This window comes from Trachymyrmex cornetzi, unplaced genomic scaffold (genome assembly GCF_001594075.2).
Source record: "Trachymyrmex cornetzi isolate Tcor2-1 unplaced genomic scaffold, Tcor1.1 scaffold92, whole genome shotgun sequence".
Lineage (NCBI taxonomy): Eukaryota > Metazoa > Arthropoda > Insecta > Hymenoptera > Formicidae > Trachymyrmex > Trachymyrmex cornetzi.
Genome location: NW_017300267.1, coordinates 1,904,950 through 1,928,148, shown reverse-complemented (window position 1 = coordinate 1,928,148; position 23,199 = coordinate 1,904,950). Strand labels below are relative to the sequence as shown.

Below are 23,199 nucleotides of genomic sequence, written 5' to 3'. Positions count from 1 at the left end.
GATTGTATTACCGCGTAATAGAACATAAGAAAAGTTATAATAAATAGGTCAGATAGAACCATCTTTCATAAACAATCATAAATTCGTAATCAACCCCCTGCATAGTTAGCCCGAAGGCAGTATAGAAAATACACGTATAACTTCACCTGCGGCAATTTACCACCTGTCAGTAGGCAACTGCCAACGAAGCGTATTGGAAAGGAAACAACAGACATTTGTTTCTTTCGCTTCGCGAGATAATCCTGCGGCAAAGAAATCTGACGTAAAATAATTCGTTGAATTATTTTTTAAAGAACACTTAATAAAAAGATGCTTCGATCACGTTCTCAAAGCAGCTTGTAGTAAGTTAAACCGAAACCATACGATTTATTTTTAATTTTATGTCGCCATTTGACATATCATAAACAAATCATAAACAAACCTTAAATTAAATATCTATTTTTTTATTAGTGAACAAGAAGCGAAGTTTGTACAAGATCGCATAACTGGCGTGGAAAAACACTTCGCCGAACTGTGCTCAATATTCGCGGCGTTCACCAGAAAAGCTGCCAGGTGCTCTTCCGACCAACAAACCATATTGATTATTTTTCCTTAGTGACATATTCTTATTCTCTATTGTTTTGACAACGTTTTTGTGCTCCGTTTCGTTCACTATTTACTAATTAATTTTTTCAGATTGCGTGATAAAAGCGATGAGGTGGCTAAAACAATACAAACTTACGCAGATTCTGAAGTCGTAAATCGATCAATGAGTGCTGGACTAGCGAATTTTTCTGCAACATTATCAGTCATCGGTGATTATAGGTAAAACGTAAAACTAGTTTTTTGTTTCAAATAATTACGTTGTCTTTGTAATGCATAAAATGCTAACTTTTTTGTAAATAATTTTTATATTTAATATTGACATATATAACTAAAAAATAAAAAATTATAGCATTGCTATTTTCATTAATAACAAAATTTATAAAGATCTTTTTTTCTATTAAATCATAGCTTTTTATTCCTCGACTGCGAAAAATTATTAGAAGGTTTTTAAATAATCTTTTAAATAATCTTCATTTGATTTACCTGTGCTATTTTAATTACATTATGTTTTATTTTTTACTTCAATATTATTTTGATTTATACTTTTGCTTTTAAAATTATTAATATTGATCTGCTCTACAGAGATGCTGAAGTACAAAGATTGGATTCCAAAGTGATTGTACCTCTTTCGCAATACGCAATGATTTGCAAACATGCCCGCGATGATGTAAAAAACGCATTTGCAGCACGCGACAGAGAACTTACAAGACGAAGACATTTGGACAAAGTTCGAGAAAGAAATCCCAGAAATCGTCAAATGATAGTATCCTTATAATTCAAATTTCATTTCAACATCAGTTAATTTTAATTATAACTTAATTAATTCTATGCCTTTCGTAACAATAAAGCAAAACGTTAAATTAGTAATTAAGAACAAGATATTAATATTAATAAAATAATTTTAAAGTGATATAGTTATAGTTTATCGTTTTAAGAATATCTCGTTATCTTATGTTATAAATATTTAACTGAAAAAGAATATCAGTCTCAAGCTGAATCAGAGCTGACGAAAGCGTCCATCGAAGTATCCCGAGTTATAAAAGGACTGGAGGAACAAATTGACTCATTCGAACGACGAAAGTTGCACGATTTGAAGTCCGTACTTTTAGATTTTGTCACTGTTGAACTGAGTTTTCATACAAAAGCCCTTGAGCTTCTGACCAAAGCATATCAAGATGTTGCAGCTATTGACGAAGTTAAAGATATTGAGGTAAGATAGAAGATCATTCCAATTTTTTTCTAAATTGTGTCTCTGGTTAAAGTTAAGAAAGAATTATATTTATAAAATATAGTGGTCAATATTGTTTATCCTTTAACATGCAGGACTTTCAAAACGCGAGAGGAGAAATGAACGGGGTAAACTTGCTTTAAATTGATATTTGTTATTATGATTTAATGAGAAAGACTTGACATTTCAATATTAACTTTACTGTTAAATGCTGATGCAATTTTGTAATCATTATTCAAATAGAAGTATTACTTCTGTATTTAGGAATTTCGAGACACATTACGAGTTCCCGATTCTGTTGCAAGATTAGACACGGTGGGCAGAACTTCATTTCGACAGGCTTACTCGTTAACGAACTTAGCCACTCGATTCGCATCTTCGCCCTCGGCGTCACAGAAATTAGCTAATCGAGGAACCGAATCTGCTGTAAGTACAAAATTTGAATACATATCGCTCTGTAATTTTTATTTTTGGATCCTAATATATATGGCAAATTTTAGGATTCTATACGAACTGCGTACACAAACTCTTCCGAGTCGGTTCAAGTTGAAGAATATCCAGACAGCACAGAGGAAACGGAATCAGAATCAATTCGAGAGAAGCCTGTGAGAACTAGGCAGAAATCTATGTAATTTCAATCATCTTTTTAATATTTTGTATTTTTATCTTTTTAGAAAAGAGTGTCAAAACACGCTGGATACAAAGTAAAGAAACGCTTCATTCTCAGACCCATCCCAGCAATTCCTACATGTCAGAAGTCTTTAATGTCATCTATAATATATCGCATACCTTACAGATTGAATCAAACAAAGTAAACATTTTCTTATACTTGCATAATGCTTATATGTATTAATTTAAGCGTCGCTGTAGATACGCAACTTTAAAAAAATAAGAGAAACTGTATCAAAATAAAGATAATATATAAGATCAATCCGCATTCCACTAAAGTTGAATAATCTAATTGTTATATTGATTTAGTCGATATCTCAGTTATCTGAAACGAGAATTGAAATAATATCAAAATATATTTCTAAAAAAGTGTAAGTTTATTTTCTGTATTGTAACAAAAGGATGGATATCTCACTATCGGTATACATTTTTTTTCCATGACAATAAAGTATAGCGATACTTTAGATAAGTCGTTACTTGTAGATGAGTGCATTGAAGAAAGAATGAGCTTATTTATCACCTCCTTCAACTCCTGCTTGTGTCATTAGGTCTGCGATATTCTTTTCCAGGTCGTCTATTCTGTTACCCATTTCATCTAGTATTTCTTATTAAGGATCTTATAATAATTATATATTTGTAGCAACTATATTAATACTATAAATAAATATATGTTAACTTTTATGATTAATGCTATAATAAATAAATAAATATATGTTAGCTTGTATAATATTTAATTCAATTAATAATCAAATAAAGAGTGACATGAATACAGTTAAAAAATTAATATAGTTGAGGATTTTATATACAAACAATACACATATCAGGTTCTTTTTACCTAAACTTTTGTGACTTTCTTGAATGGCTTGTCTTTTCTTTTTTTTCAACATGAAAAAAAAAGGAGATAAATCATGCAAGAAATTCAGCTAAAAAGAACAGATTTATTAATCTCTTATAAACAACTAGTTGGAATATAAAAGCATATGTCAATAAAACTTTGAAGTCACATAGACACAAAGTTGCCTTCCTAATTATTGAAATTAACAAAAGCATGACTCGTAAAAAAAACAGTTATATTACTTTTTACTACTTACGTTCAGAGATAAATAAACTACTTGGCAATACAGCAAAAAACTTGACGTGCACTAATAGAGACAACCCCAGTTACATGATACTGTGTGACAAAACGTCAACACAGATTTTTCCATAAACGCCGCTTCAACATCTTGCAGCACCATTTTAGGTTAAGCATGAAAAAAAGGATATTTCTTCCTATGATCTGGTCAGACATGGTTTGAAACTTGTCCTGCATGTTCTGCAACAGCGTTTGCACCTGCAAAGGAGTCAACGTAGCGTCAGGGTCACGTCGCGACGGATCGTCCCTGGATGCGTCACCGTCATCCTGTGCGTAAATACGCGGACTCACGTATTGCGTCAGCTCCTGCATGTTCTTCGGGTCGGCGCTGTTGCCCATCCCATAGCTGTCGACGTCCTCGCCCTTGTGATCCTGTTTGACATCGGCCATCCTCGACGCTTTAACCGGAGGGGGAGGAAACGAGGGTTAAAGCTCGGCTCGTCCGGTCCGGTCCAACGCAATGGATCCTCCCGAGCGGACGCTTGCGACGACGCCGTATCTAGTTATCTACCCGCCGTGTGCTCGCTCACGGTCTTTGGTGTCGATCGGTGCTAAGCACCGTCGATTGATTCAACAACATACTCATTTCGATTCCCGACGACGTCGCCGGTATATAATGAATGACGTGGAAACCCGGAAATTGAATTTTCAAATGTTGTCTCTTTTTTATTGCACAAATTTTATTGCAAGTTTTTACTTTAATTAGAAATTTTTTTTTAAAACCAAGATTTTCGCTTGCAATATTAGAAGTAAAAATTTAGTAAATTGAACACCAGTTTGTACAGTAAAAAAATATTTTTTATCAAAACTCTGAAAAAAGATAATTCTCCATGGCTATCGCTCATTGTACTATATTTTTATTGTTTACAATTATTTTTGTAAAAATCTTTTGGATGAACGCAAAAACTTTAAATTAATTTTAAACAGTAATAATGTATTTATGTCGCCATATGTCCAAAGAAAATAAATATCGGAGTAAATAATTTTCAAGACTAAACCTAAGCAGAACAACAAGTTATTATGATATCAAAATGAATTAATAAAACATTAAAGGTGGCTTAAATAACAAAATATAAATAATAAGGAGCATATATAAGCCACAGCACAAGATGTTGTCGTGAAGTCATATATTTAAAATTTTAATAATAAATAATAAGTAGACGTTCGGTCATTTGACTATCCTCAGTATAATAAAATTATAATTAGATGTTCCGTATAATTAAAATAATAAATAATACGCAAGTACAAATTTGATGTTAATAAATGAATAATTAAAAAACAAAAAGTTCAAAATTGAAAATGTCATGTTTACAATCGTCATTATAGATAATATCCTGATAAAAATTACGAAACGTTCAATATCACCTGATATCATTCCTTTCTATACTTCAAGTATTCAATATCACCTGATATCATTCCTTTCTATACTTCAAATATAGAAAGGAATGATATCAAGTGATATTGTATGTTTTGTAATTTTTATCAGGATATTATCTATAATGACGACTGTAAACATGACATTTTCAATTTTAAATTTTTTGTTTTTTAATTATTCATTTATTAACATCAAATTTGTACGTGCGTATTATTTATTATTTTAATTATACGGAACATCTAATTATAATTTTATTGTACTGAGGATGGTCAAATCTTGACCAAAACGTCTACTTATTATTTATTATTATTGAAATGTTTAATATATGACTTCACGACAACATCTTGTGCTATGTGGCTATACGCTCCTTGTTATTTATATATCAAAATGACTCCAAAATAATTATTAAAAATGATTTTTCAATCACTTCCGATTTATTTTAATATTTTGACGTTATTGTTTGATTTGTTGTTCTGTTTGGAAAAGTAAAGAACTGATTTTTACTCGATTTTTGACTCAGATTTTTTATCTTTACTCCCCATACAACAGAAAATTTGCAGCAATATTGCAACTTTTGTGCTGTAAGGGTTTTGATCATGCTGTGGACGAAAAAGCAAAAATTTACATTTAAAAGTCAAATAAATTAATATATACTAAAAATTTCCTTAAAAAGTTTCGTTTATACTTTTGTTACTCTTGATTTTTATTTTACCAACGTGCAACACGTGTGGATTTATGTAAATTTATAGATTTACAATAAGAAAAAAACATATGCTTGTCACGTGTGTACATTATAAAGAAACTAGAGCTCATTTTTAAATTAACCTTAAATAAAAAGAATAAATTATATGCTGGCGAAGGCAATTTAAAACGTGACATATACGAGGCTTCCGCAATTTATAGGACGTCATACGATTGATGAATCATATTTTATGCTCTGTATTCAAACTTGTTTGTCTTTGACTCTATCCTGACGCAATTGACGCTTATTTCAAAATCGGCAATAGAACTATAAACTGACCATAAATCTGTTTGTTTCAACTTTTATGTCCTTGTGCGTTTTATTTCACACAAAACAAAGCATCTCGGAAAAAAGAATAATAAAATCTAATCTGAAACGTAATCTGTTTACGTAATTGGAACAACGAAATTCGTGTTTTCTCTTCTTCAACGTCATTGAATTCGCGTTTATCGATAATTTAAATCGCTCCGTCTAATAACATGTTTTTCAAAGATGCGAATACAGGAAGAGGCAATTACGATCGATAGAACAGTCGCTTACGAAAGCGTGCCAATAGAATAATACTTTTTGTCTTCGTCCGTCGCTTCGATTGGCTGTCGCTGATCACGAATGTCGTCTACTTCGACGCATGAGGCGATATCAGCTGATTATTGTGACTGGAGCAAACAAACAGTAACGAGCAAAGGATATTTCTGTTTTGTTAGATCAAGACGGGACGGAAGAGCAATTGTTCGCCGAGTAATAGCTGAGTTCATTTAATTTCCAAGATATACGTATTTCTTTTCTGCGAGAATCCGTCTGTCGTTTTAAAATCGTAGCCGCAACAAACAATGCGCCTGGCAGCTCTCCTGAGCGTGATAATTGTTCTCTCGCTCACCATGCAACTGGTGAGACCCTGGCACGCCAAAACCAAACAAATATCACCCGTTATTTTAGGTAAGTCAAAAAAGCGTCTTATTATTGTCCATACACATCATACTTTATCTGAGACACCTTGGTATCCTTAAGATGTTCAGGAAGGACATAAAGACGTCCTCTGGACGTCTTTAGGATATTCCTTGGAGGTCCGTGATGTGTGTGTATGGGATATTTTTAAAAGCAAAGCGTTCGCTCGCCGAAAGTTATCATGACCCTTTCTGTCTGCACTTTAGGGGTCAAAACGGCTCTGAAGTGCCGCTTTGTATGATTCTCTCCTTTGATGATCTGACTCTTATCGTAGTGTCATAGAACTTCGGAGATATCGACTTATTGAGACGTTGCGAAAAGCACGTCTACTTACGAAGGAAAATGATATTCCAGTTCCAGGTGATGGGGGCAGTCAGGTCGAGGCAAGGATTAACAAGTCATCAGTGGTGCATTATATCTGCGCAAAAATATCCGACGATTATTTTAACTTATGGCTGAACATGGAACTGCTTGTACCTGTCGTGATAGACTGCTTTGTACGATCATTTTGATTTACCATGCATAACTCTAGTCTTTTTCTAGTTGAAATAATTTGAAAGTAATTTTTAATCCTATTACAGATAGATAATCTTAAATTGAACTATGATAATGTGACAAGGACCACTAGTAATCAGCCTGGAGTAGATATAAGGATACCGGGATGGGGTAATCCATTTGTAGTTGAATATATAGATCCCAGCAGGGCCTCGCCAGGCTCGTATTTCAAGGACATTGGAAATATGCTGGTAAACGATTTAGGATACATCAGGAATTTATCGATACGTGGTGCACCTTACGATTTCAGAAAAGGACCTAGTATGTAGAAAGACGATATCAATAAATTGTTTCATACAGGCATTACATGCTAGCATTTAGTATCATATATTTTATTTGATTGTACTACAAATTTACCGAGATAAAGACCTTAAACTGCAGGTGAAAATGAAGAATTCTTTACTAAATTGAAAACTTTAGTCGAGGAAACGTATATAATGAATAATAATACGCCAGTGACGCTACTGGTTCACAGCATGGGTGGACCTATGACTCTTATAATGTTACAACGTCAAAGTCAGAAATGGAAGGATAAATACATAAATGCCTTTATCACACTTAGTGCTGTATGGGCAGGATCTGTCAAGGCTATTAAAGTATTTGCCATTGGTAAGCATATCAATCTTATTTATATAATCTTGTTTGCCTGCAATCATTAATAATCAATGCAATCATAAAAAAGAATTATTGATAAATTAGCAAATAACTTGAATTCAGAATAGTATAATACAAATTTTTCAATTATTATCTTGTTTTATGAGATATGATGCTTTACATACATATTTTTTTGTGTCTAATACAGGAGATGACTTAGGTGCATATTTTCTTCGTGAAAGTGTATTAAGAGACGAACAGATAACGAGCCCAAGTCTAGGATGGCTGTTACCTTCAAAACTACTTTGGAAAGACACAGAGATTTTGGTGCAATCGAATCAGAAAAATTATACGTTGAGCAATTTACAACAATATTTTATGTACAGTGGATTATTTAGACAATTATTGTATATCTGCTGTATTGTCTGCAAATATTTTTAAAGATATTTTCATTTACAGAGACATAGACGTTCCTAACGCTTGGGAATTCAGAAAAGATAATGAAAAATATCAATTGGATTTTACGACACCAGGTGTTGAAGTACATTGTTTATATGGCAACAAAGTGGACACAGTAGAAAAGTTTGTATATATATGTAATATTTTGTTTTATTTATATTCATAGTAAGAGAAGTTTAAAATTCGTATTTTTGCAGGTTGTATTATAAACCAGGTACGAGTATAAATGGTTACCCTAAATTAATAGTTGGAGATGGCGATGGAACGGTGAATATAAGGAGTTTGGAAGCATGCACACTTTGGCATAAATCACAAGTACAAAAAATTTATAATCAAAGTTTTCCTGGAGTAGATCATACTGAGATCTTAAGAAATCCTGATGTTTTGGCATATATTAAGGCAGTTTTAAAAGTATAATATGATTTTTATTAGTAGTTTTAATGAGATTCAAAAGAATGACAAACAGAATTTAGTGACGTCATATATTCTTGTAACATTTTTTGCTCTTGCTACCGACGAGATAATAGTATTTTGTCGGTGCTAATCTTGATACGAATTAATATTAAAACTTCAATATAAAATGATTTTAACAAGATTAAAAGATTTCACTAATTTCATGAAGTAAATTTATTTCTTGATAATTTATTGATTAAAAAATACAACAGCGTAATTGAAAATATATTTTTATTAACTACATTGTTCATTAAAATATATCATTACATAACATAGCAGCAAATATCAATTGGGAATATTATAAAGTGGTGCAGTTACAAAAAACATTTTCTAAATGTCAATACTTCCACTCATTTACTGGCATATAGCCATGCTCTCAGCCTATAAATATAATACTTTTATCTCCTCCTTATGTGTACATATTTATATATTCAGTATATATTATCAATTTTTATATTGCATGATCTCACATGAAACAAAGAGTGATCAGTTTAACATGACTAGCGATATACAGTAATAATATGCTATATATAAAGTGTTTCTATATTGTATAGTAACATATTTTTTTAGTCGCTGATGCAGCACAATTAGAATAACAATGAAATTCAAGTTTCTTAAGTTACTAGTCATAAATTGATATTATAAATATATACTGATGTATTTACCGATATATATATCGATATATTTACACTGACTCATAATTGTGATGAATACTCATAAAATACTCATAAAATACTAAAGAAATTTAATGTAAAAAATATTCTCTTAAGAAATCTGGAGACATGGTAGTCTCGCCGCCAAGCCAAGCAGTGACATTACCGTATTTCCTTACGCGAACCGATGATATTAATAAACGTTGATTCTAAAATGTTTACAATTTTAAAATTTTCTTATTGTAATACACAATATGTATATACAGTAATTTATATTTTTTTTGTATAAATAAGTCCTTATATTTTAGTAAATATATGGATTTATAATAAATATATTTATCAGCACATTAAATTTCTACAAAATTACATTCATGTATAAAATGAAAAATATTCTACATAAAATGTAGTAAGCAATCGATATAATATTCTTTTGATATCTAATGTCATCAAATCTGATAAACTAGACAATACATAATTACATATATATTTCTAAGATAAAACGGTATATTATAAAGATGATAATAAACGAATGTTGTTAAAAAATAAAATGTTTTTATTATTGATCACATAATGGTTAACTATCATAATTTTTCTTTGCGAATAATTATAGATAAAATTCTTCCTAATCACAGATGATAACAACGTAATTATAATAATAAATATTACGTACGAAACATTTTTATATACATTTTATCTATTTGATATCCCATTTAGGTCCAAACCTTCAGTAATTCTGAATATTTGAAATTGCTACTTTTTTTCTATAAATTTTCATATATTTCTAATTTTTTAACATATAGTAAAAAGTTCATGTTAGCCTCCAGAACACAGCATAAAGGCAGCATAGGAATGCACAAGATTCTGACTCATGTGTCCTAGAACAGATTTTTGCTCAAATACTGACAACCAAACCTTTCAGTTATTCCTAACAACACATACTCCTTGCTTCATTTCTTTGGTGCTTGCTTTTATACAATTTTTTAATCTTGTTTCAAATCGCAGCGTGTATTGAAGAAGTGGAGGGTTTCTGCTTTAGAAAATATGTAAAAATTCTAGTTTTTTTACAACAAATAATATCTCTTAATGTCAGTTAAGCCCTGTCGAGGATCTTATGAAAGCATATATTCCCAAAGCTAAAATAGTTACAACAGTAATGGTTTTATAACTTCTAATACGATAAGATATCCTTGGTGTTGCCTGAACAATTTTTAATTTTCGTTGTCTTTCTCTCTCTTGTCGGCTTGCTTCTGCCTTTGCCTTCCATTCTTGCTCTTTAATTTTTCTCTTATGATCATAATCTCTGACATCATTACTGATAGATTCAGGAGGATATTGTCGATATAGATTCTTTGCTTCTACTAAAAGGGTTTCAAATGGCAAGTCGTCGGGTAACTAAAAACATAAATTTGAAATAATTCTATTGTCTTTCTTCGATTCTTCAGAGCCAATTATTTTCTTTTATTATACTCACCGTACATAATACTTTATGTGTGTGCCCCATGTCGGGCGTAGTATTAAAAATTTCTGTAGCTCTGTGTGCCACAATTACTGTACTTAAATAGAGAGGCATAAGTGGGGGGCTACCCAGGAAAAAATCAAATAATCTATGTAACAATTTTCGGTTTTCTGCAAACTTGTGTGCGTACCATGTTGTGTATTCAGCCAAAGCAAAGTGTGGAAACAGTTCTACACTAGAGTAAAAAGGAACGTTGCTATTAGTAATGAAATTATTAATACCAGCAAGTTTATAAAATAAAAATTAATTAAAACAAAAAAATATAAGATTTAAATAATTTATATGTATATAGAATATTATTAAATTAATATAAAATAGAAGTTTATATTTATTAGTTTATTTAGAATAAATATAAAAATAAAAAGTTTAAGATATGTTCTTAATGAATAAGAAAAGACTAACTTTTCTAAATGTTCCAAAAGCGTAGGATGTACTCTTTCCAGCAATGCAAATATAAAGAATAACTCTTGATTCACTTTTTCCATAGTTTTTTCCATGAATCTTTCCAGGAATTCTAGCGAGATACTTTCAAGTACATACAAGCCTGCTTGTAATCCCATCACAACCAATACAGTTGCTGCCACATCATTATATCCCTGGTAGTAACTAAGTACAAATTATTTCATTTTATATTATAATAAAACATAAATTATATATAATATACATATATATATATATATATATATATAAGTTTATTATAAATTAATAATAAAATATTCACGTTTAAATATACTAACTTTAATTGGGAATGTCTATGAAGTACCCAACACATAAGTTGAGTTAACTGCTCTTGAAAATTTTCCGTCTCCTTTTCTGTTGCGCTCTGTGAGACATGACTACCGCTACGTGCCACATCCTTCAATATCTGCTGATAAATCTCGTTTGGTATATAAGTATGTATAGTTTCTAGTCCGTTAATGGATGCAGGTTCCAATTGTGCCAGTCGCAAAAGTTTCGGCCACAGTACCCTTCGTACATCATCTACAGATCATCCTCATGATTTCAAGACTTAGTTACAGAGAACAAAATTATTCTCAAAAAGGAACCATTTTAAGTACATAAGCGATATTAGCAAACTAGCACTTGGGATACTATCTGTATCTAAAAACTACAACAATAATCATGTAGAAGACCAAAAACTGGAAAATTCTCTTTCAACAAAATCCCAAAGAACGAAATTATCAGTTTATGAAGGTTCCTTGTTGATCATAATTGACGTCACCTGGGCAAAGTACCATTAACGAAACCCTCGCTACTGCAGCCAAGTAGTCTTAGCTCTCCTAACGTGAGATCCGGATTGGCGATGCTGCCACGGATCACGCTCATCTTCATCCTCTCGCGGCTCGTGAGGATGTCCGTCATACCGTGGTCATCCTCGTGAGTCAGCACACCATTCCGCTGTTTGCCTGCTGTGGCCACGTCGGCGAGATCTGGTATCTGCGGCGTGACGCCGTCGTGCCACGCTTTCGTGGAGTCGGACAGGATCACGAGGGGCACGCGGTCGTGCAAGTCGGTTGTCACCCAGCTGTCTGTTTTTGTTGAGAGACTCGCCGGCGACGCCGACTCAGGCACGTTCCTTCTGCGTACTTTGTTGTGGTTATGATTCTCGGTTGACGTTGACGCTTCCGTCGAAGATTGCATCAGGGACACCTCTTCGTTCTCGGCCTCCATAATTTCGCGGTGTCGAGATGGATTTACGCCAGACACGCTAGTACGCGTGTCATAACACTGATAATTTAATTGGAACTCCCGAAAATTCTTCCAATTAATGGATCGCAGCTGATCCGTCAGGAATGACAGCAAATGGCACACTAGAGACGCCAGTTGGACAAATTGGTTGCTGTCATAGCTCCGTAGTTCGTATGTATGTACAGCTATGTATATAACTATATTAAAAATCAACATTAATTTAATTTATGGAGGTTCCAAATCAATTTACGATTTATTATATCATGTTTTATATTGTTAACTATGTTTGATCATTATTTATGCATAATAACTATTAAAAAAACAATTCAATTCATATTGGTAATCCTATAAATATTTATTCATGAAGCATGTATAATAATATATTAATAAATCATTTAATTTAATCTGTATTATAATATTATAGATTGATCAAATATTTATATTGATAATATTAAACTCTTCAATTATCTCTAGACTCATCGGATTGTGATTTAAAATGCTAAAAATAAATGCAATAAGATCATGTATTTTGGTTTAATCTTCAAAGTTTCAGATGTATCATAAATGTGTCCAAAGTTTCAGATGTATCCTAAATGTAATTTTTAGAATTAAAAAAAGATAAAAAAATAAGTTAAATGAAAATTAAATAAGTTATATTCTATACATATATTGATAGAAGCGAGTATAAAAGTAGAAAATAATTTAAAATTAAGTAAGTCGATCGATAAATTTTAAATTTCTGATACCTGCAACTGATTTGACTGACAAATTTTTGATAAAGTTTGCAGCAAATCGCCTGCAGAGAGCAAGACTTATGCCTCGATCGATATGACGAGAATGACGATGAGGGACACGTCACCACACGTTTCCACACTGACGCTTTTTACGCATGCGTACCATTTGTTTTTGACTGTTTCCGTCATCTCCATCGTCCGTCAAGTGACAATCCTCGTGAACAATTGTCCACCCGGTTACATCGTCTAGCTGTTATTGAAAATGTCGGGAAAGTCTAAAGCATTTACCAAAGAGGAGGAGCTACTGTTACAAGACTTCTCCAGGAATGTGTCGACAAAATCCTCGGCGTTGTTCTATGGCAATGCTTTCATCGTATCGGCGATACCCATTTGTGAGTGTAGAAATTTGTGAAGAGCACTGAAAAATACTCCTTTCATCATTTTTCTCTATTACATTATGCAATTAGATTCCTGCTGTATAAAATTTTATGTTTTCTGATTTACTATCTGATTTAAGATACAGTTAAAAAGTTGAGATTTGACAGTTACGTCTTAGAATTTAACGAATATTGTATAACAGATTCTATAATATTCTTATATATTTTTGTATATAAAACTTGTTTATATACAAAATATTATGTTTAATTATATATTTATGATATTTGTGTGTGAATAAATTATCTAATATATAAAAAATAGTATAGACAGATGTTTCTATTCAATAATTTCAGTAGAGCGATGTTTTTAGTTTCTATACAGAAAGAGATTCATATTTTTAAAAAATACATTTTAATTTAAATAATTATTTAAATTAGAACATATTTAAGTCAGAATTTGTTTTTATACATATTGATATATATATATATTATATCTTGGTCTAATTTTAATAACATAATTTAATATCTCCAGTATATCTTTGTTTATTTTAAATCTGATATTTAATATATATTGAAAATAAATATTACATGAATTCTTTATTAACTATATTTTATTTTTTTACAGGGTTGTTTTGGAGAATACATTTGATCGATTTATACTCTAACCTGATCTCTTTTGTATTGGTTACATTGGCGAGTACATACGCCCTTGCCCTAGCATATAAAAATACAAAATTCATTCTTAAACACAAGGTATGTTCTACGTGAATTTAGGAGATGGTTATTTATTTTTACTAAAGCACAAAAGTGTTTATTAAAATAAATAAATCATTTTTTTTTATAATTTACAACTTTAAGAAATTTCTTTTGATTTTTATTTCAAAAGAGTCCATATTGATCACAAAGAAAAAGTAACTTTGATAAAATCGGTTGAAACCGTGATATTTTGTAGATTACAAGATCCTGATTAAAAGTTTTCTTAGGCAAAACCATAAAAAGTGAACAGATTTTACTATAGCATCATTTGATTAGTGCAGAGTCCTTTGTTGAGAACTTGTTGAATAAGCCTAAGACCTAAGAGATGATGTACTATGTAGGAATGATGAGAATATAATTTTATATATGCATATGTTTTATACAGATTGCAGTAAAAAGGGAAGATGCTGTAACTAAAGAAATAAGCCGTAAACTCGCAGAAGACAAGAAGATGAGCAAAAAAGAAAAGGACGAAAGGTAATTTCAATTTTTTCCGAAACAAATGGCTGATCAATTATGCGAATGGTATATAATATTTCCTAAGTAATAATTTTGACACAATTGAATATAATAAAAAGTGTATCGTACCTTTTGCAAAATATTAATTTATATTATATTTAAATATCTAGGATCTTATGGAAGAAGAATGAAGTGGCAGATTATGAAGCAACAACATTCTCAATTTTCTACAATAATGCCCTTTTCCTGGCATTCGTCATCGTATCTTCGTTTTACATTTTAAAAACATTCACACCTGCAGTAAACTATATACTTTCTGTAGGCGTTACTAGCGCATTCCTAGCATTATTTTCAACAGGATCTCAATAATATATGCTATGAACCCATGTATTCTGCTAATTTCATAAGAAACCTCCATCAGTTCGATTTACCTTTTGATATGGAATAATCATCGATAATAAAAAATTCTATTTATGAAATCATCTGTTGTAAATTATTTGCTATTTCCGGACAACTTTGTTAACATTTCTAAGTTATAAGCAATTAAAAAATTGTTCTTGTTAAGTAGCAAATAGAGCTATACATTTGTTAACATTTTATCTTTATAAGGGCGACTTTGACCAGACTGATTAACTTGAGCGGTGATAAATTCAATGAAATTACAGTAAAATTGTAAAAATTTTTCTAATTTAATCTTACGTTCCAAAAAATATGTCAAAAATTAATGATTCTATTCATTTAAGTATAGATATTACTTGATAAGCTAATCGCCGATTAAATTAATCAGAATTTTGTGTACATTATCTTAAGCAATATTAATTTGTAATATAGTATAATAGATGTAAATTACATTATCAACAAGACAATTATAATTTTATTATAATTATTGTTATAAATAGTTATAATGTGAGTGTGTGCGTATGCGTGTGCGTGTGCATCGTTATTATGACAGTTATCTTGTAACCATTATTGCGTGAAGTTATTATGACAGTTATCTTGTAGCCATTATTGCGTGATTTATCTCTTAAAAAAATGTTATTTAAAAAAAAGTGAAGTTATAGCTATTTACCAGTTAATATGAAGTTTCTAGAAAGATGTATAAATTATATCATATTAAAGGATTATTTAAGTGGAGTCGAGTGTTGTACCACTTATCTTGGGGAAATCGTCGGAAATATGGGACAATAAATCTAATACTATTATCTAATGCTATTATTGATAAAAAGTTATTAAATAAGACGTCGAGAAAGCAACAAGAATTGTATTATTGAAATATGTAACTTTGAGAATTTCAAGCAACTAGTAAACGACGGAGAGTCCGCGATTCATAATAATCATTTTGTTTCCTGGATTTGAATAACATGCTTCAAGTAATATGTATTTAAATAACAATACAGTTATTGTTCTTAATTTCTTTTGATATCTTAATAACCTTTTATCAATAAATTCAATTGTTTCTCAATAAATATAATTATTGTCTAAATGTGATTATTGTCTTTGATTATGATTTCTCTTAACTTTTTCCCAAGATAAACAATACAGTACTTAACTTCATTTTAGTACCAGTCCTTAAATATAATATATAATTTATACATTTCAAAATTTTATGTTAGCTGGAAAACAACTAAAACTTAATATCCTTTCATAAAAATGTTTTAAGAGAGTAAATTGATATTTCACACAGTAGTGACTACAAACCATTAACGATAATAACTAAAAATATGTATTATAAATTATATTTACAAATAGACATTTTGTATTTTGTGTTAATTAAATTAAATGTGTTTTAAAAAAAGATGTAAGCTTGAATTTTTCTATTAACTCTTAATAATAAATATATTCATGATATCTATCAATAATATTATAATATGATATCAATGATATTTTATATTTATGACATCATTTCACACTTAGTATTACGTTAAACGTTCTATAATAATCAAGTAAAAAATTTCTATTTTAATGTATGATTTATTTATGATGTAATTAATATTTATACAACATTTACCTACATAAAACAATCTAAAAACCTGGATTAAATTAACAATATTAATTGATTTATGAACATCGGATCCTTGTCAATTATTTGATAAGTATTATTGTCAGATAATAATAGTTCCATTTTTTCAATATAAATCTGTCCTGTCTAGTATAATCGTGACATTTCCCTCTACTTTCGTAATCAATTCATTAAGATGATCCTCAATAAATTCATTGGTAACTTTCATGCATTTCATTGCATATTTTTCACTAAAATTGTAAGAACCGTTTTTAAAATCTATTAATGATGGGTACAGACTTCTGACTTTGCTAGCAATCTGATTCCTACATCCTGTGATATTTTGTTCGATGGGTTCTATATGAACTCAATCGTAGTTCTTTCTTTATGAAGTTCATTAATAGGCAAGCCAAATCTATCGCCTAATTGTAATAAAGCTGATACTTCATGTGGAATCTATGTACTGCTTAGATTGACAAGCCATTTGTTCTGTAATTCGTTAAGCCCGGACTCGGAATCAAACACACTAGCTGTAATAGAGATATTAGAAACCTCACCCGAAAAAGGACACGTATAGTCATTGACAGAAGGAGTTTCAGGTTTTAATTTAAGTTCAAATTCATTAAGTTTTAATTAGAATTCGAATTTTTTTGTACTGAATAAGGTAGGTCTAATTTTAAGTTTTTCTGTACTACGCTGTTTTTTAATTAGCCAATCTGTCTGTCAACTCTACTCATTTCCCTCAACTGAAAATGATAACTATATTTTTTTCTTGAAAACAAAAAATGCATCTTGAATAAAGGTATATGTTAGAAATGACCCTTGAGATTTAAAAAATTTGAGTTCTATTGCAATTTAAATGATTATAGGCATCACTCAATTTTAAATGCAACACAGATTTCATATGTTTTGGACGCATAGAGTTCAATCGTTTTTTTTAATTATAATGAAGATTGATGTTATATATTCCAACATTGTTAAGATGTGAAGGAATTAAATCGATTTCAAATACGCCTGTATAAATCTAAATCTATTATTCGATACTTTTGTAATTTTGCGAACTTTTTTATTTATATAATTTTCTGTTACTGAGGATGACTTAATGAGGGTCGAAACGTTTAACTTTGTATTTAAATTATTGTAAGATTAAAATTCATTTATTAGCATTTAACATTCTGCATTAACTCGTAGCCTTTATCATTTAATTTGTTTTAATATAGATATTTATTTTGTTGATATTGAAACTATTGAAAGTCATTTTCGCTAATTGCCTTTTTGTAAATGATTGTATATAATACATATACATTTGATCAAATAAAATTTAAACAAAAGTTATTAGAGGTGGCTTGTTAACATAAAACATAAATAAGAAGGAGCATTTGGATATCCCAAGGACGTCCATTTTAAGTCCAAATCACGTCCGCACGTCCATGGACATAAAATAAACATTCTATGGATGTCCGAATTTGGATTTTACTTTTACTAAATGTTTTTCTTTATATTTTTATTATATTCGTATTATTTACCGAACCAAGAACCAACAAGTATTAAACAACATACTTTTTATATATCTTATATAATATCATATTAATAATATTTTCCAAATAAAATTAGTTAATTCCAAAAAATTGTAATTCTTATTTTTATGAAACACCCAATAATTTTAAATATTTTTAATCAAATTTAAAATTGAAGACACACTTGCTGCAATATTGGATTAACTCATATTTGGTGAAAGCGGAGAAAATAAATAAGACAGTCAGAGGATGATACAGCATATATTCCAATAAACGTATTATCATATAGTACGTGATTACTAATATTGCAGCAAGATCTTCAATTGAAAAAGATGTCCAAAGTTAGTCCATAACACGTCCATAATAGATCCAAAATTGGATGTGAGAACATCCTACGGACGTACAAAGTTATGACAAATGTACATCCCATGGACGTCCATAGGACGTTCGACGGACATAATTTGGACTTCCTATGGAACGTCCCGATGCCCAGAAACGGATGTTCAATGGACGTACAATGGACGTCCTTATGCTATCTGGGTACAGCCACATACGCAAGGTGTTTTTCGCACAAGTCATATATTTAAATACATGTAATTTATTTTAAATATATGCTTGTGCGAAAAACACCTTGCGTATATGTAGCTGTATGCTTCTTCTTATTTATGTTTTATATTTGATCAGTTTTGTGAATTATTGTAATTATGATTAATTATATATTCAAGCGCGTACATTTTTTTATTCGGTATTTGTGTGTGTGTGTGTGTATCTAATATTAAATTATTTAATGATCGTTATTGTATGCTATAAGCAATTGTCAACCAAAAAAACATATATTTTAACAACTCAGCAGTTGTTAACTCGCTTTACCGGCAATGCACCGATGCGGGATCTATTAAAATGCGTTGATTTTTTCGTGAATTTTAAAAAGGTGAATAGATAAGTTCAGTAATCCATTTCACCTAAAATACTTAGTAATGTTGAGATTGCATATGTATATATGTACGAAAACGCCAGTGCCCAATTGTTTGTTTCGTTGCAAGGACTAATAGAAGTCACGCCTATACCCTCAACGATCTATGTTGCAGATCGCGTAAGATTTTGTGCAAATAAAATTTTAATTCCTCTTTACATATTTTTGATATTAATTTCAATAAATATATATATATATAAAGATTTTATTTTTAAAATAAATTTTTCACACTCAACAATATAACTGTAATATAACACACGTGTTATATTGTAATCATATTGTTGAGTGGGAAATTACATATAAAGATTATGCGTTTCGCTGGTTTTCTCCGTGTCTGCAGATCCATTCTTGGTATGCCAACGTTTCGTGAACCTTGCAGTCCACTTCATCAGGGCAAAGAGCAGCCTGATACTGGTATCAGGTTGCTCCTCACCATGATGAAGTGAACTGCAAGGTTCACGATACGTTGGCATACCAAGAATGGATCTGGCATATCAAGAATGGATCTCTTTTTGTGGAATAGGCCTCTTGGGGAAACCACATTAAAAAAAAAACGCATCTTGCAATAGTAAATCACGGATAACGTGGAAAGCTATTGTCGAAATGTACGTTATCATAATTATGTAATGTATTAGAAAATTACGTTAAGATATAAGTATATCGTTAAAGAACAATGAATAAATTAACAATAGAAATTTTTATGTTAATAGCAACAAATTATTTAATAAAAAAAAATGTTTCAATCATAATTTGGTGGAAGATGCGTTCCTAATATATTTCTAGTATAGGGACGCTCCTGAGTCAGAGCGTCACGTGAGCGGTGGTGGGGGTCACTCGCAGGAATCAGCTCGAAATGTGCAAATCTTTGCGAACACTGCATTAAAAATATATGTTTAATGTAAATAATTTAATTTAAAACGAATTAAATCATAAAATTTTCAATATATTTTATCTGTTAAGTAAAATCTATATTTTATAATTCGAAATATTTGCATCTTACTTTTACGTTAAATTTAAGTTAAATTAACCAGGAAAATAATGTTTTATATATAATTATATATAATTTTATATACAATAATTATATATAAAATATTTTTTCCCGGGAGTATACAACTGCTTTAATATGCATTAGTGCACATTAGTGAATCCAACTGAATTTATTCTTTTTTTACTCAAATAATCAAGCTGTTGCACATTCCATATTTTTTGTTTTTACGAATATGTACATATTTATCATTCTGGACAAAAAATGTGGATTATGCTATTGGATTGCATTATTACCGTAGAAAAAATGTTATATCTATAGATATATTTTATACATAATTATTAAAATAGTCACTATATAATAAAAGGCAAAGAAACCACGCTTGATATTCGTGCTACAATGTTTATATGTTTATCCTAAGATAGCAATAACACAAAAATACATACAGATATTTCGATATTTTTACATCAGGTCCTCTTTTTAGTGTGATAAAACTTGAGAAATAAATTTTACATATCAAATCTTCTTAAAATAGCACTTCTATCCAGATTCACACTCTTCGCAAATTGAAATATTATAATCCCCTGTGGAGAACGTGTACATCCATATATTTTCGACTTGTAGTCTAAATTATCTCAACTGGACATCCTTAAATCCCACACGTTTCATGAATCAGATTTTTATAATTTATTGTTCCATCAACATAGCTTGTATCAATCTGTTAGAAAAATTTTCCAAAAAACGTAATTATTAATTCTTAACAATTACTGAATCACAAATGTTTAAAGTCTGGATTTCTTAATACTTTAGTTTTATATGCGAGTTGAATGTCGAGTGATATATATACAAGATCGGTAGCAGTAGATCAACCCCAGCTAATGCTAAATATTTCTGAAATATTCATAGAAAGTTTCTAAAATTCCCAAAAAATTCCAAGAATATTTCAAAATATTCCAAAATATTTACGGAAAAGTAATATTCACATATGAGTAAAAAATTTCATTTATATATCGTTACGTATTCAAAGAATATTCCATATATGTCCCGCAAAATTTTAATTTTTTCAGAAATTCCAGGTCCGGTCGTCCCTAAATCAGTTTTTAAATAAAATTTTGCTTTGAAAAACACACACTTGACACTTTCACCTTAGAGCTCAGTTTTGAGGCTTACTTTACAGGCGAAATGCTTTTTTTTTGGTGGTTACAGTGATACCTTTATATTACAGTACCTAGAGTAAACTCTGCAACCTGTATAAAGGCCAAGTATAGCTATAACCATTCAAATCAAAGGCCAGTTATTGGTTTATACTTGCAAGCATACTGTATAAATGAGGCAAACACCTTATAAATAATAATTAAGAATACAAATGTTAATTGTAAGGAAATTAGATCTCATTTTAATTTATGATAGCATGATACAATAATTTATGTTTGTGCATACTAATATTTATAAGAACATGGAAAAACATCACCTGATAAAAAAGTCATCACTTATAGATCAGAGAAATCAAAATAAAAGAGTACATGACTTATATAATTAATCATATGGTTGTAAATAATTGAGATATATATAACCGATATCAGAACATACCTAATTATTCTACAATTTTTATTCTATGTTTGTTACCTGATAACTATTTAAAAAATTTGTTTCTAGATTTTCCTACATATACACATAAACATAAAAAATATTCCGAATTCCGTGTAAACTCTATCCAATATTAATATCTAATTTTATTTTTTATATAATTTTAAAAATATTCCAATTTTTTCTCAAAAATTATATTTTTAATAGTTCGATAAATATTAAATAAAAATTGATAAATAATAAACAGTGATAAATACTAAAAATAAATGAGTTAGAAATAAAATTGAAGTACGACATAGCAACACATTCATGGTTACCTATTGCACATTTCTTGTCTGGTATAATATTCATAAATTAAGTTTCAAAGACTGAATAATTTTAACTAAAAATGCAAATCTCATTTTATAACTTATAATCTTTTATGCAGTTATGCAAAAAGTAAAAATATCATAACAGGTTGTACAAGAAAAATGTGTATCGACTCAGCTGCAAAAATTAACGGAACGAGATTGAATAACATATACACTCTATAAAAATACAATATATAAAAATTTCGAAAATAATTGAAATCATAATGTATATTATAAACAATATAAACCTATTAATGTAATTTAATTTAATTATTATAATATCCAGACAGTACACAATATTATAAAATATTTACAAAACACTTTTATAAATATTAATTATATATGAAATATATCCATACATGTCCATACATCCTTCTTTATTTTGTAAAATTACTTTTTAGTGTAATAAAAATAATAATAGTAATGTGAAAACATAAAAAAATAATTAAAGGGATAATTTTCACATTGTTTTAGAAAAAAACAAGTTTAGGAAAATGTAAAAAAAATTGCTCACTCATATAATTATGCATAATTTTATATATGTATAATTATACATAAGTAATTTTTTTACATTTCTTCAAATTTGATATTTTCTAAAACAAATAGTGCGAAAATTACCTTTTTAATTATTTTTAATGTTTTTACATTACTATTATTATTTCTATTACACTAAAAATTAATTTTACAGAAAAAAAAGAATATATGAACATGTACACTCAGAAAAAAGTTTTGTTGATATGTGACCAACAAAAAGTTTTTCGTTGTCCTAACTTTGGTTATGCTAATCAAATTTTTGTCAGGATAACATAAAGTTTTTGTTAGAATATGTGACTAACCAAATTTTGGTTAGGACAACGAAAAACTTTT

At 29.8% G+C, this 23,199-nt stretch overlaps 5 protein-coding genes across 10 annotated transcripts; 3 read left to right on the top strand and 2 right to left on the bottom strand.

Annotated features, from left to right (window-relative positions):
• Positions 1–263: 263 nt before the first annotated feature.
• Fam92 (CBY1 interacting BAR domain containing protein Fam92) lies at positions 264–2,720 on the top strand. 4 transcript variants are annotated; one of them, XM_018520556.1, is made up of 9 exons: positions 264–341; positions 451–552; positions 676–804; positions 1,168–1,348; positions 1,571–1,795; positions 1,909–1,941; positions 2,078–2,239; positions 2,314–2,418; positions 2,488–2,720. In XM_018520556.1, exons 1-9 carry the CDS (start codon positions 310–312, stop codon positions 2,626–2,628), a joined length of 1,110 nt encoding a protein of 369 aa, XP_018376058.1. In that variant the 5' UTR covers positions 264–309; the 3' UTR covers positions 2,629–2,720. The 4 variants fall into 4 exon arrangements, with proteins under 4 accessions (XP_018376058.1, XP_018376059.1, XP_018376060.1 ...); XM_018520557.1 differs by lacking the exon at positions 1,909–1,941 and having other exon boundaries at positions 2,488–2,714; XM_018520558.1 differs by having other exon boundaries at positions 2,314–2,565.
• Positions 2,721–2,739: 19 nt separating this feature from the next.
• On the bottom strand, positions 2,740–4,227 carry LOC108769535 (heat shock factor-binding protein 1). 3 transcript variants are annotated; one of them, XR_001940553.1, is made up of 4 exons: positions 3,906–4,227; positions 3,746–3,812; positions 2,898–3,080; positions 2,740–2,807 (listed from the first exon to the last, which is right to left on the bottom strand). XR_001940553.1 is itself a non-coding variant. In XM_018520562.1 (4 exons), exons 1-4 carry the CDS (start codon positions 4,002–4,004, stop codon positions 2,800–2,802), a joined length of 252 nt encoding a protein of 83 aa, XP_018376064.1. In that variant the 5' UTR covers positions 4,005–4,227; the 3' UTR covers positions 2,760–2,799. The 3 variants fall into 3 exon arrangements, 2 of the variants coding, with proteins under 2 accessions (XP_018376064.1, XP_018376063.1); XM_018520562.1 differs by having other exon boundaries at positions 2,760–2,807; positions 3,003–3,080; XM_018520561.1 differs by lacking the exon at positions 2,740–2,807 and having other exon boundaries at positions 2,841–3,080.
• A 2,049-nt stretch (positions 4,228–6,276) lies between these two features.
• On the top strand, positions 6,277–9,599 carry LOC108769538 (group XV phospholipase A2). Its single transcript, XM_018520567.1, has 7 exons — positions 6,277–6,667; positions 7,031–7,173; positions 7,258–7,492; positions 7,613–7,840; positions 8,034–8,205; positions 8,285–8,407; positions 8,482–9,599. The coding sequence occupies exons 1-7, from the start codon at positions 6,562–6,564 to the stop codon at positions 8,699–8,701; spliced, it is 1,227 nt and encodes a 408-aa protein (XP_018376069.1). The 5' UTR covers positions 6,277–6,561; the 3' UTR covers positions 8,702–9,599.
• Positions 9,600–10,100: 501 nt separating this feature from the next.
• On the bottom strand, positions 10,101–12,733 carry LOC108769609 (TBC1 domain family member 20). The gene is made up of 5 exons (XM_018520655.1): positions 12,142–12,733; positions 11,644–11,887; positions 11,309–11,512; positions 10,862–11,081; positions 10,101–10,782 (listed from the first exon to the last, which is right to left on the bottom strand). Exons 1-5 carry the CDS (start codon positions 12,575–12,577, stop codon positions 10,477–10,479), a joined length of 1,410 nt encoding a protein of 469 aa, XP_018376157.1. The 5' UTR covers positions 12,578–12,733; the 3' UTR covers positions 10,101–10,476.
• A 776-nt stretch (positions 12,734–13,509) lies between these two features.
• Positions 13,510–15,362, top strand: LOC108769610 (translocon-associated protein subunit gamma). The gene is made up of 4 exons (XM_018520656.1): positions 13,510–13,721; positions 14,332–14,459; positions 14,848–14,939; positions 15,092–15,362. The coding sequence occupies exons 1-4, from the start codon at positions 13,592–13,594 to the stop codon at positions 15,288–15,290; spliced, it is 549 nt and encodes a 182-aa protein (XP_018376158.1). The 5' UTR covers positions 13,510–13,591; the 3' UTR covers positions 15,291–15,362.
• Positions 15,363–23,199: the final 7,837 nt, after the last annotated feature.

Coding starts and splice junctions, on each gene's coding strand:
- Fam92 (XM_018520556.1), top strand. CDS start 310: ATGCTTCGATCACGTTCTCAAAGCAGCTTGTA. Junction 342..450: donor CGTTCTCAAAGCAGCTTGTA/GTAAGTTAAACC, acceptor TTTTTTTATTAG/TGAACAAGAAGCGAAGTTTG. Junction 1,349..1,570: donor CCAGAAATCGTCAAATGATA/GTATCCTTATAA, acceptor AAAGAATATCAG/TCTCAAGCTGAATCAGAGCT.
- LOC108769535 (XM_018520561.1), bottom strand. CDS start 4,004: ATGGCCGATGTCAAACAGGATCACAAGGGCGAGGACGTCGACAGCTAT. Junction 3,813..3,905: donor TGCAGGAGCTGACGCAATAC/GTGAGTCCGCGT, acceptor ACTCCTTTGCAG/GTGCAAACGCTGTTGCAGAA. Junction 3,081..3,745: donor TGACCAGATCATAGGAAGAA/ATATCCTTTTTT, acceptor AATAAGAAATAC/TAGATGAAATGGGTAACAGA.
- LOC108769538 (XM_018520567.1), top strand. CDS start 6,562: ATGCGCCTGGCAGCTCTCCTGAGCGTGATAATTGTTCTCTCGCTCACC. Junction 7,493..7,612: donor CGATTTCAGAAAAGGACCTA/GTATGTAGAAAG, acceptor CTTAAACTGCAG/GTGAAAATGAAGAATTCTTT. Junction 8,408..8,481: donor AAAGTGGACACAGTAGAAAA/GTTTGTATATAT, acceptor GTATTTTTGCAG/GTTGTATTATAAACCAGGTA.
- LOC108769609 (XM_018520655.1), bottom strand. CDS start 12,577: ATGGAGGCCGAGAACGAAGAGGTGTCCCTGATGCAATCTTCGACGGAA. Junction 11,513..11,643: donor CATAGACATTCCCAATTAAA/GTTAGTATATTT, acceptor ATTTGTACTTAG/TTACTACCAGGGATATAATG. Junction 11,082..11,308: donor CTTTTGGAACATTTAGAAAA/GTTAGTCTTTTC, acceptor TTTTTACTCTAG/TGTAGAACTGTTTCCACACT.
- LOC108769610 (XM_018520656.1), top strand. CDS start 13,592: ATGTCGGGAAAGTCTAAAGCATTTACCAAAGAGGAGGAGCTACTGTTA. Junction 13,722..14,331: donor CGTATCGGCGATACCCATTT/GTGAGTGTAGAA, acceptor ATTTTTTTACAG/GGTTGTTTTGGAGAATACAT. Junction 14,940..15,091: donor AAAAAAGAAAAGGACGAAAG/GTAATTTCAATT, acceptor TTAAATATCTAG/GATCTTATGGAAGAAGAATG.